The 12,407-nt window shown below is 36.6% G+C and overlaps 2 protein-coding genes and 1 long non-coding RNA gene across 9 annotated transcripts in view; 1 reads left to right on the top strand and 2 right to left on the bottom strand.

Annotated features, from left to right (window-relative positions):
• Positions 1-2,893: 2,893 nt before the first annotated feature.
• LOC128018875 (insulin-like growth factor I) lies at positions 2,894-6,483 on the bottom strand. 2 transcript variants are annotated; one of them, XM_052604715.1, is made up of 4 exons: positions 6,365-6,475; positions 5,471-5,618; positions 4,143-4,303; positions 2,894-3,779 (listed from the first exon to the last, which is right to left on the bottom strand). In XM_052604715.1, the coding sequence occupies exons 1-4, from the start codon at positions 6,431-6,433 to the stop codon at positions 3,561-3,563; spliced, it is 597 nt and encodes a 198-aa protein (XP_052460675.1). In that variant the 5' UTR covers positions 6,434-6,475; the 3' UTR covers positions 2,894-3,560. The 2 variants fall into 2 exon arrangements, with proteins under 2 accessions (XP_052460675.1, XP_052460674.1); XM_052604714.1 differs by having other exon boundaries at positions 2,916-3,779; positions 5,471-5,621; positions 6,365-6,483.
• Positions 6,484-9,601: 3,118 nt separating this feature from the next.
• Positions 9,602-12,407, top strand: part of LOC128018876 (uncharacterized) — a 4,186-nt gene continuing 1,380 nt past the window's right edge. Inside the window, exons 1-2 of the long non-coding RNA XR_008185009.1 lie at positions 9,602-9,738; positions 10,033-10,130. This is a non-coding gene — a long non-coding RNA (uncharacterized LOC128018876). The remainder of the gene's footprint in view (positions 9,739-10,032; positions 10,131-12,407) is intronic.
• The window catches only part of LOC128018873 (plasma membrane calcium-transporting ATPase 3-like), a 27,968-nt gene continuing 25,749 nt past the window's right edge, over positions 10,189-12,407 (bottom strand). For 4 of the 6 annotated variants that reach the window (XM_052604708.1, XM_052604710.1, XM_052604709.1 and 1 more), the window contains one exon: positions 10,189-11,192. In XM_052604708.1, coding sequence (XP_052460668.1) covers positions 10,794-11,192 — 399 coding nt within the window. In that variant the 3' untranslated portion in view covers positions 10,189-10,793. The remainder of the gene's footprint in view (positions 11,193-12,407) is intronic. The other 2 variants (XM_052604712.1, XM_052604713.1) reach the window with 1 other exon arrangement.

Here is a 12,407-nt window from a genome sequence, read left to right as displayed (position 1 = left end):
ATTAAGATAATACATTAAAATAATATGGTAAGACATACCAGTTTGTAATATCAAGCAGCAAAATGAGCCGTTTTGTATTGCTAAAAATGGCTGCTCAGATAGCAAGAACTTTTGGGCCAGATGTGGCTGATAGCGGTCACATTTGGCCTAGATTTGACATGATTGGTCCACATATGGGTCAAACTTTCACCATATGTTTTGGCTTTTAAATGGGAGGGAATTTTCTTTTGGATGACTATTTGTTTTTGAGGAATATGGCCCAGATGACAGCACACAAATATGTTCATTTATGGTTAACCTGTTATTGTTCCACTGTCCACTGGATGACACCAGAAGCCAGACACATTACATTTACAAATCTGAATAAGCCTTACCAGTGTTGTGATAATTATTTTAAGGCACTCTACGTGTTAAAAAATAAATTAAAATAAGTTGTGTAATATAATAACATAAAAAAGACCTGACCCTTCGATGCATGTGAAACTTCTCTCCCTCAAGCAGCACGCTAACGTTACTTCTACACTACAGGCTACACACAGCAATATAAACAACATATCTGCATGTTCTCACATCACATCGTTCTTGTAAAATAATAATAAGTAAATAAACATCAAAATCAAACAAAAAATTCGCTGAGAATGAAACACCACTTACCAGCTGCCGCGGTGTTGACAATATCCTCTAACAATTAAAAAATGCGCGTGTGGCGTGGGGAATACTCCCGCTCAGAGGAGGTCGTCGTCGGCAGGTGAAAGGTCATTATGTGGGTCATTTTATTTACGGCTAAATTATTATTCATAAAATGTTCTATTATTAAGATTGGGCGTGGGCAGGCATTCACAAAAGGGCATGTTATTACAAAAAAATAAAAAAAATAATCGAGGAAATTTTGCTCTGACAAAAGGGCACTTAAGGGGCAAAGGGGCATGTGCTCAAGCCTCCAACGAAAAAAAAAATTGTCTGAAATGTTATGTCTGAAGTGTTTTCTCAAAGAATAATTAGCAATGAACATTTCATTCATCCATATTTTCTTTCTTCAATACCATTACACCAATGCTATAATAATTAAATATGTTTCTGAGAGCAATGTAGAGCAACAAAAATGGACAATGTTACCTGGTCTTTCTTTTTTCAGAGCAAAAAGGGCATGTTTATCCTGACCACAGTGCCCAGGAGATTTGGTTCATCTCCAGAATGGGGGAGTGAGCCGTATTATCAGACTCTGACGCAGAAGGAAAAGTAGAGTATTGTGAGGTCGCCTGTTTTTCTTATCTGAGACCCAAGCAGCTGTAAGTTTGTTTCACCATTATGAACCATCTCCATCTCTCACATCTGAAAAAAGGTGAGAAAAAATGGAAACACATTTGTTGAAATTCTACATTGATTGTTACATGTTCACATCAAGTATGATGTTCAGTTCATAAGGGGTCAGTGAGTTTGTTTCTTTAAAGAAATTATACTTTTTTTTCCACCAGTGATGCATTAAATTCATCAAAAGTGATAGAAAAGGTATTTCTTATATTAGATTTCTTTTTCAAATAAATGTTGTTCTTTTGAACTTTTTATTTCTCAAAGAATCTTGAAAAAAATGAATCACTATTTCCACAAAAATATTAAGCAGCACAATTGTTTTCAACATTGCTAATGTTTGCTTGCCACCAAATCAGCAGATTAGACTGATTTGTGAAGGATAATGTGACACTAATGACTGGAGTAATGGCTGCTGACAATTCTGGAATAAATTAAATTAAAAATATATTATATATATATATATATATATATATATATATATATTACAATAGAAAACAGTTATTTTAAATTGTAAAAATATTTTACAAAAGTACTGGTAATAAATGGGTCTCCTTAAGAAGAAAATAAAACAACAACAGCAAAAATAAAATCTTACTATTCTCAAACATTTAATGATTTCCTGATCACAATGATGTAAATGATGCAAGAGACCTCATCAGATTATGAAAATCTCTTTGATTTACAACTTCATACATAAATAAAATAAACAGACTGTATGCCAATTTTCCTTAAAGATCAGACCAAGTGTGCAAATTGTGTTGTGTGTGTGTGTGTGTGTGTGTGTGTGTGTGTAACTGTGCTGTGTCTTAGAAAGCTCCAATTTGTCTCCAGATGAACTCTAGCAGTCCTCTTATCACAGCTCAAGGGCAGAGAGGGGCGAGAAGTGTTTTCAGCTGGACAAACCTCACAGAGAACGATACATGACTAACTTTATCTCTGCAGTGTTACATTACCTGTGTTATACACTCATCAGTGATTTTACATGAAGAATAATCTAATTCCAGTAGCTTTTTTTTTTAGTTGTAATATAATTTTTTTTTTTAAACATGTTAACAAATGACAGATGCTATAGTCACTGACAGGAGCTAACAGCATTTTATCAGCAATTGTAATTAGTTTTATATATATATATATATATATATATATATATATATATATATATATATATATATATATATATATATATATATATATATATATATATATATATATATATATATATATATATATATATATGTTTCTTATGCCAAAGTATGGCAAATTTAGCTGTAGGTTGTGAGTTGTGATTGAATATATTTTTGTAAAAAAAAGCTTTGAATTCCCTTAATATTACTTAGCCAACAACATGCAAACACAACCAATACTACAGTAGTTCTTTTTGTGGTTTAAAGATCTTTGAATAGTTTTTTTCTCTCTGTCCTTGGTCCTTTAACTCTTTCATCATTGCTGTGTGTTGCACTCCTGCACTCTTACTAAAGACCTTTGTGAAGATCATCCAAGTCATAACACCAAACTTCACCAATGCATACCAAAAAGAAACTTATTCCATGTTTAGATAGTGATAACACACCAAGGCTGTGGTGATATTATTTATTCAGCTTAAACAAACTAATGTTTTTGCCTTAGAGGTCATTGGGATTTCTAATAATCCCAAGAAATTCTTAGAAAGATGCGACTTTCAGGATCCTACAGCTCTCACTAGAAGATCTGGAATCTGTCTGTGTGCAAATCTGCATATTTCACAAGTATAAGAAAATCCTAATCACAGAGAACATAAATTAAATGTAAAAAAACATAAGAAAATATATTTGCTAATATCAGTAAACCACTGATATTCAGTGAAAAACATCACATTTACATTCAAAAAGACTTCCCTCAGCCATCAGTGTAGCATATAGCAGTATAGCATCTAAACACTTTCAACTTTTGTCCTTAAATGACTTTGAACTTGTTTATTCAAATGCATCGGAGAACTGAAGTCAATGCTTGGGGGGAAGCTGAAAACAAAATTAAAATGGAAAAATACAATTCATATTGAATTCAGCATGTGTTTAGTGAAATTAATACAAGCCATGAGCGATCACAAACACCCTGCTCTTCACTTTCATGGCATGAGTGGCTTTGGCAGTTTGTCCTCTATACTTTCTCTCACATAGTTCTCAGTTTATATGTCTGCAAGGACAGAAAAGTCTTTTTTTAGAAAAGGAAGGTGATTCACTGGGTCCACGCAGATCCAAAAAGAGCTATGACTATCGTTTGTGGTGGGTAAATGTTGGTCCTGATGTCACTGTCTCAGTGGAAAGATGCTGTTGGGTTGAGGGGGGTTGGTTGGTTAGTAATACTGAATCTCTGGAGTGCCATCGGTAAAGCATTCGCTCTCTGAGTCTTTGAGAAGCAGCTTCCTCATCTCTGTTCATCTCTGCTTGCTTCTGATATTGCCTCTGAAACACTAACCAAAACTGATCTTCCTGCAACAAACAGAAAAGCAGAGCGTGTATAATCTTCATGCAATTTGCTGGGTTTCAAAGCTGCAAGGTTCTACTTTCTGGAACTATTGGACATGTTAATATTTTTTCTTCCATAAAACATAAGAGGTTTTTATACAAGGATAAATACAAATTAATAAATTCCCTATAATTTGGTACTTCCTTTTTGAACATCCAACTCCCATTAACTGTAGTAAGGTGCGTGAATGAAAAATAAAATACAGAAAAAAGTAGAATGGGCTACAGAGAGTAAATGATGACTTTCATTTTTCATTATTCCTCTATGCTTTACAAAGGCCAAATCAGCTAAATGGGATCTGTGTATCTGTAGAATTGAAGTCTCACCAGAGTCTGTTGCAGAGACGCAGGGACATCACGCCGCACCCTCTTGGGTTTTGCACAGTACAACTCCAGATGCTGGAGGTCACATCCACGCACACAACACTGCTCTACGATCCCTTTCCCACGAGAGCGAGGACCGCCGCTGCGGGCTGCTCCAGGTTTGCCTTAGAGACACAAAGCAAAATGGTTTTAATCCCAGTTACATTAATGTGAGTTAGCTGCAACTATTAAACTGCCAAAACTGTGGTCGTGCAAGACAAATTGTACCTTGTATTCTCTAAAAATAAACAATGCGCTTAATAAAACTACAATTGAACGAACAGAATGTTTTTTTTGAGGTCAGTAAGTTTTTTTTTATAGAAATTGTTACTTTTATTCAGTAAATATTTAAAAGTGAGTTTTACATATATATATATATATATATATATATATATATATATATATATATATATATATATATATATATATATATATATATATATATATATATATATATATTAACATATATATATATATATATATTAACTTGGAATGATTTCTGAAGGATTGTGTGACACTGAAGACTGGAGGAATGATTCTGAAAATATAGTTTTGCATCACAGGAATTAATTGCATTTTAAAATATTTTTAAATAAAAAACAGCTATTATAAATTGTAATAATAGTGGACAGTTTTACTATAATTTTAATTAGTTAAAAAAAACTTGAATGGGCTGTATATAGTTCATGTAACCCACTATTAGGATTTTTTTTATTTTTTTGTCAAATTGCTGAAATAAGATATTGTAAGGCCATGTCATAATGTTCCTTTTGAGAAAAGGAGTGAGAAAATGGGAGAGAAAAGTGTCAAGGTGGCCTTGGATACGGAACAGGGTGAAAGGACTTCAGTTAGAAGAAAAAAAAAAGTTGATATCTACACCCACAAATCAAGAGTACATGTTGGGGTGGTAACTTACGTCATTTATTGAATGCTTCATATCAAAAACTATAACTTCATACAACCTACAACTGCAGATGATAACTGTTTTCTACTGGTTGGTTGATTTGCATCAACACCATAATGATAACAGCTTGTCTTGATAACACTCTTGTATCTTCAGGACAAGGCCACTTTTAATACACTGATATTAAGTGTTATGAATATAATGTTATGAGTGAGCTTAATGATTTAGAGACAAGTCACTGTGTTCCCCCCAATGGTACATGATAAGTAACCATGTCAGGGTTTGACTCACACAATCAACACACACATCTTTGAAACCAGAGTTGTTTCTACAGTATCCAAACACTGGATTTTAGACGTGTAAGATGAAGTTTGTAAGTGACTCTCACCTCTGTAAAAGCCACGGTCCCCACACACAAACTCCAGGTCAGCAACTAGTTCTCGTCCACAGCGTGCTTTGGCAGCCTCGCCGGCGTCTGGCAGGATCAGGATGCAGTACAGGCAACAGAGGACACACACACTTCGCCAGCTGGGCACCTGCTTCACCAGAAACAAACTCTCAGCCACCTGCATCTTATCGGACAGTTACACTCCTGTCAAAGCAACGGATACAGTGCTTGACGGATGACGCTCTGAATACATTTAGTTTTTGCAAACCTCACTGATCTGAAAGCATGAATAAAAAGTCCTTTGGCTTTGCCCTGCACAATGCTTTGAATACAGATTGCATGTTGCCTTACACTCCTAAAAATTAAGGTTCCAAAAGAGTGCAGTGATTCTTTAGAACCTTTCAATGAACAGTGCTTTTTTCTGCAGATTTTGTTCAATAATATAAAGAACATTATGTGCAGTGGAAAGGTTCCACTGATGTTCAGGGTCTAAAGGACCTTTATTTGAGACAAAAAATGCTGACTCAGAAAATGACCTTTTGCAAAAGCATAAACTGCATCTACATCCCACACGACAAATTGACGTCATAATAGCTCCCTGACATGCAAACCTGCATTGGGGGCAGTAATTGTTAGGCACAAAAAGGTAATTTGACTCATCCATGGAAACTAGTCATTTAGCAAAAAAGGAAAGTTTTGTTGACTGACTTTTATGGAGCATTGAGTCTAAATGCCCAAAAATGAAGTAAAAAAACAGCATGAAGTGGCCCTTTTCCCATAATTCTACACCAAGATAATGTGCAACAGGTGTAGTGATACTTTATATGAAAGCCTGATCCTGGTGCCTCCCACTACAAAACCATTTTTCTATACAAAGTGCATGTGGAGTCTTACCTTCAGCAGGAATCCTCTAAGCATCTGAAGCCGTCTGGCATGACAGGTTGCCATTCCGTCTGATGGCATGTCTTATTATTTTTTTTTTTATATAGTTTGGTCTCTCTAAAGAGCTACTGACGTTCTTACTCGGGTGTGCTCTTATAGGAGGACCAGGAGGGGACGGACCAACTGCACACACACACACACACACACACACACATCCTAGCCTTCCTCTTCACAGACAACTCCTAATCGCAAAGCTTGTCTTTTATAGGAGACGCATGAAACTACAAAAGAAATCTGAAAAATAAACAACACCAAACCAAAACTGATATCCTAATGTTTTATTTAAAATTTGAGCCTTTATAGCTCAGTATGCTAAAAGGGATGAATTTATCTGACAGATATCATTAATTTATTGTGTACAAGCATATACAGCTTTGAACTGTCATCATTATCTTATAATGTTGGTTTCGAGATTTTCTGCAGCATGACATTGAAATCCATCTAAAGAGTGACGACAATGGAGGAAGATGTTATCACGAGTATATCTCAGCAAGAAGCCGGTGAAGTGATTTTGGAGTGTGTAGGCTTCAGCTGGAATGATAAATGAAACAAAGATAGATGTAGGAATGCATTCAGAGCCAATCAAATAGAACACACTTACAGATAAAATAAAGACAAAACATCATGTTAACAGTCAGATGTGTGGGTACATTATTAACTGGAGGTACGATGTACAGCAGTTGGTTTACATAATGAAATGACTAATGCTCAGCATGGCATAAAACCTTTTATTTGAACGGAGAATGAATTAACCATTTTAATTTTAGCAGCTAAACCAAACATTGCTATTCACAAATTATTCACCGTATTTATTGCACAAACACATAATATTCGTAAACGTGTCTCTTATGGTGTGGAAATTATTATTTTGCATTTATATTTTAATTAAATGACAATATCTGTGCTGTCAAATAATGAACAACTGAATTAACAAACGTATTCATCTTAAAGGGATCGTTCACCCAAAAATGAAAATTGTCATCATTTAAGCACCCTCAAGTTTCAAGTCTCAAACCTGCATACATTTCTTCTGCAGCTGAAAACAAAAGAAGATATTTTGAAGAATTACCCACATTCTTCAAAAAATTATTCTTTTGTGTTCAGCGGAAGGAAGGAAGTCATTCAGATTTTGAACAACTTCAGGGTGAGTAAATGATGACAGAATTTTCAGTTTTGAGTGAACTGTTCCTTTATGCTTTATGACATTCTTCTGCTGCTCAAATAATATGATGCACAAGGAACTTTTATGACTCCTGAACAGACATCTTTGGCACAGTCGGATCCTCTAAATCTGATCCGTGGGCTTCCAGTTGAAGATGCTGAGTGCAGCTTCCTTTGGTCTCAGCCGAGCTCGTAAGTGGTTGATTCTCTCCTCCTGGGCCAACTGTTCAAAATCACACGCAAGACAGCTCTCAGCCCTGGGGAGCAATGCACTCTCTGAACGCTCATCGTCATCCTCAGATGTCTCTCTTTGTCCTCCTGCTGCTTCTTGGGGCTGTTCTGAGATGCTAGAAGATTTGATGTTGATCTGGGAGTGCTGGAGGACACTGGGCAGGGATCTAGACGTCTCCTGACCAGACCCTCAGGAGATTTAGGTGTGCTACTCCATGACCTGGACTCTGATGTTGTCTCCTCTACCTGTGAATTCAAAGGCAAAATTAATTCATAAACATTCAAAGTTCACAAAGGTTTTGAAAGATTTAAAGCATTACTTAATCACTTTTAAAGTCATGAACAATTTGTTTTTATACAGATTTATAGGTACTGTAAGGGATTTCAGACAGAAAAACGTATGTCTCGACCGACAGTCACCAAAAAAAAAAAATCTAATAAAACAAAATATACTATGGAAGTCAATGGCTACCAGCAACTGTTTGGTTACATTCTTCAAAATAAAAAGAAAGAAACTTATACAGGCTTGGAGCAACTTGAGTGTGAGTAATGATAACATTTTCAGTTCTGGGTGAACTATACTACCTTTACGTCTATAATATTACAATATTAATTCAAATTAATCAGAATCACCACGATAACGGGAAAAAAAACACATTTACACCCTTGGCATTTATACCTTTTTTCAGGAAAGACTGGAAAGCAAGATTAAAGAGGGAAATGTCCAACCTTGCTCTGTTGTGGTCTGGGTGAAGTTTTCAGGAGTGCTTGTGTTTGACATCTAAATGTGTTCATTAGGTTCTGATGATTTGGAGAAACGGGACACACACCTGGAGGTGCTGAGGGAGAGTGTTGTAATCTCACTCGCCTCACTGAGAGGAAGATCTGGCCGTTAATATAGAATCGTGGCATTTCACCGAACATCATAATTCCTGATGCTGTGCGGAGAGGCAGCTTCATTGTCCACCCCAGAAAATTGTATTTCAGGCTTACGTTCTTAAGGCCTTAAAGGCAGTGATGCTGGAACTCACAACAGGCAGTGAAAACGGAGTTATTTTGGAGACCAGTTGCCTCTGGCTCAGTGGGACCGGTTCTCTGCAGTCCTTGCCCACAACCATTTCTTTTATCCGCAGCTCTACCAGAGAGACCTGTTTTTCTGATCCATGTTGAGATGGAGGGACACTGATCTTCCTGGCTGTGGAGGGAATGCAGAGGCATGTGTTTTTTTTTTTTTTTGACACATGCTTCCTTGGGAATGTAAACCACAAAGTTCTCCATAACATTCAGAGTCTGAACCTGTGGGACTGGTTGAATAAAGCTCTCATATTATTGCAGCCTACTGTTTCATATATTAGTATTTTATATCTGTGCATTTTTCACTAAATACTTGACATGTAGACCTCTGCACGTTATTTAGTGAGAAATATGCGCAGATGTAAATTGACTGCGCGATTACTTTACAAAGACAAAGGTATATTAATTTATTGTAAAAATTGTCACTTGACTCGAAATATAAGCGGTACATTCATGTTCACAAAGACAACAAATCTAATTCACGAACAATAAATAAACCGGTTTCTTTTGAACATATGCACAGAGACAGATTCAACTCTTTCCACTCAGCGAGGACTTCCGGAGTAAACTTCCGGAGTTTGATGTCAAAATAAAAGTCATTGTTATAAAAGTTTCATGTCGATACAGAAGTAGAAGGAAGACAAAAACTAAAACTGTTGGTAAACGTTTAACCTCTTAAGTGCCACCGGCCCAGTTTTAACCTCTTTACAATATTCTTGTTTTTAAACCGAGAAGTAATAAAAAAGTTAGTTTACCTTCAAGCTTGACAAGAATCTGGCAGATTATGTGCACTGTACTACTGTATGACTCGAGAAAGAGCTGGAATAATGCAGTCAGTGTGATGCATAAACAAACTTATGGTAAATCATGCAGACGTTCTAATGATTTTTAAAGATTAAAGAGTTCCACATGATCTGAAACAAAAATCTTTGCCTATGTATCTAAACATTTTATAATAGACCCATTTTAAGCACACAGACACCCGTTCTGACTGCTGGGAAAGTAATTTATATTTCCCAACAAGCGCTTTCTAAAGCATTTATTTTCTGACAGTTTTACGTCTTGCTGATCTGTTTTACTGCGATAAGACATCCTAAAAAAAGGAACTGATATTTCCTAAACCCTGAAAATGTCTTTCCTTTCTTTTTGAACAGTGGAATATGTCGTGTTTTCAGGAATAGGTGAGAAGCTCAAAGTCGAGACAATGCTCTTGGATCGTTGCCTCTTTCGTCCGTCATTTCCAGCAAGTATTGTAAGTATTTTACTCCAATGGTTAGGTTTTGTTTTATTTATGCTGCTGATATATAGTCTGTTCTTTCATTTCATTTTATTTTAATTGAACGTACACATCACACTCTAACACAGAAAACAGAGAGAGGGGCACGTGTGGAACCAATGAGAACATAGACACGGAATTTAACAACAGCAAACAAACAAACAAATACACATACATACAGACTTGTGCCATACATACAAACATACACAGTTATATAAAGCTAAACGATGAAATATCATAACTGGAGTATAATTACTGGAGTATTGATTGCTGTAGTTTGAGCAGAAATATAACCACTATCATAACTTGAACAATAATGTTATTAACTAAAAGGCTTGAAAAGGAGTAATCCCCAAAGAAACTTTTTTTTTTTTAATCTTTAGACAGAGTCCACGCCTACATACACGTAGATCCATCTCATCACTTTGGGTACTTTTTCAAGTGCAACATACTGTATGAGAACATAATTGGTCACTTTCATGCGGAGCAGGTTTGTCTTTGGGTCACACAAGATACTGTAAAGAACCACTGAACATTTTGAAGCAGTGAATCTGTGATAGTGATAGGAACAAAGATTAAGGTACAGAAACAAGCGTTTCTCCGTCTAGCTGGCAGTCTCAACTGGCTGACCTCTGACCTTCAGAGGCACGTCTCCAAGCTGTGCAGAGGGCTCGCGGGGCAGGGAGAAACACTCGAGCCCAGGTAGACGCGGCTCTCGACAGCGTTGTTGTTGCAGTTGAGGGTGACCGGCAGACTCTGCTGCCTCAGCGGGCGGGGCGGGTAGCGGGATCGCGGAGGCCTCTGGGGCTCCTGGGGCTGAGAGTGAGGCCCGGGGTGACGAAGAGCCACACGCACGTGGTTATGGTTGGAGTGTTCCGATTCATCGTCCACATCCGTCTCGTCGATCAGGGGGATGCTGTGGACCGAGTCTGTGATGATGAACTCCGGGTCCGCCTGGAAGTCGTGAATGGAGTTCCGTGACTCGGGCCGCTCGATGCCGTCGTAGAGGGAGCTACGGAAAGCTTTCACCACCCGGATCTATACGTCAAGGGTGCAGGGTAGGAGATGTCAAAGGGAAGAAGATGGAGGGATCAAAGGGACAGAGAGGTGGAGAGAAGTTTAGTCCCCCGATTTGCACTACTTGAGCGCTTTCAGCTAGCTGACCTGTGAGAGCTGAAAGTTTCACATCCATTAAGGCCTTCGGTGCAGTAGGCCTTTGAAAAGAAAGAAAACTCCACAGCCATTCTATAGGCCTCTATAGAATGACGCCCAAAAATAATCATTTAAATCCAAGTTGTAATTACAAGAAGAAAAGAAAATCTCAAGATAATACACAAGACGGCAAACACCAATTTTCCAATAAGATGAAAGGATATCATAAATATCATGAAAATGATCTGTCAAAGCAGCCTTAGCCCCCTGTCTGCCTTCCATTTAATACATGGTTCTAATGAATGACACATTAGACATAAGTTTAAGCTTTTTTTGTTGTTGTTGATAATGATCCAAAAGTTTTTTGTTTGTTTGTTTTTTTTTTTTTTACCTCTGAGGTTTTATAAACAGAAATACATGTCAAATTAGTGACCATAAAAAATTAACAGATATAAAAAATAAAAAAAAATTATAAAAGACATGTCTGTAAAGTTTTTCACTGTTGCCAGTTCAATACCAGGTGATTCAAATTAATGGAACACTAAAAAAAAAAAACATGCAAACAAACAACAGTAAACACACACCCATAAAAATATGGTACAAACACAAACACATACACACAGTGTACACAGTACACACTTAGAAAACACATAAAAAGTGAAGTACACTACACAGCTGTGCACAGAACGCACAAACACAAAAACATACAGGAAGTAAAGACATGCGTATTCACATACTGTTAGTGTCGACAAATTCTGTAATACAGATTCAACAGTCTTGATTACTGTAAGCATTATTTATTGATCTGACATCATCAGTTTTCTATTTGTTACATTTATAGGGTATATTTGAAAGCCTTTTCAGATTCACTTTCAGTAAATCAATGAAAAAAATAAATTAAACAAAGCAAAGTATCTTTGATTATATTAGCTTATCTAATATGAGGACATTTAGAAGATTGATTGCCTTGTGTTTTGGAAAGAAAAAGAAAACCCAAACACTCTATGCCCTCAAAAGTATGAACACATTAAATGGGACTTGTCTCCCATGCACCCATGCACAATAATTCAAGTTTCCTTTTCCTGTTCATGCATGGCATGC

This window comes from Carassius gibelio, chromosome A8 (assembly GCF_023724105.1).
Source record: "Carassius gibelio isolate Cgi1373 ecotype wild population from Czech Republic chromosome A8, carGib1.2-hapl.c, whole genome shotgun sequence".
Taxonomy (NCBI): Eukaryota; Metazoa; Chordata; class Actinopteri; order Cypriniformes; family Cyprinidae; genus Carassius; species Carassius gibelio.
Note: the sequence above shows the minus strand (reverse complement) of the source record. Positions and strands in the feature narration are given on the sequence as shown.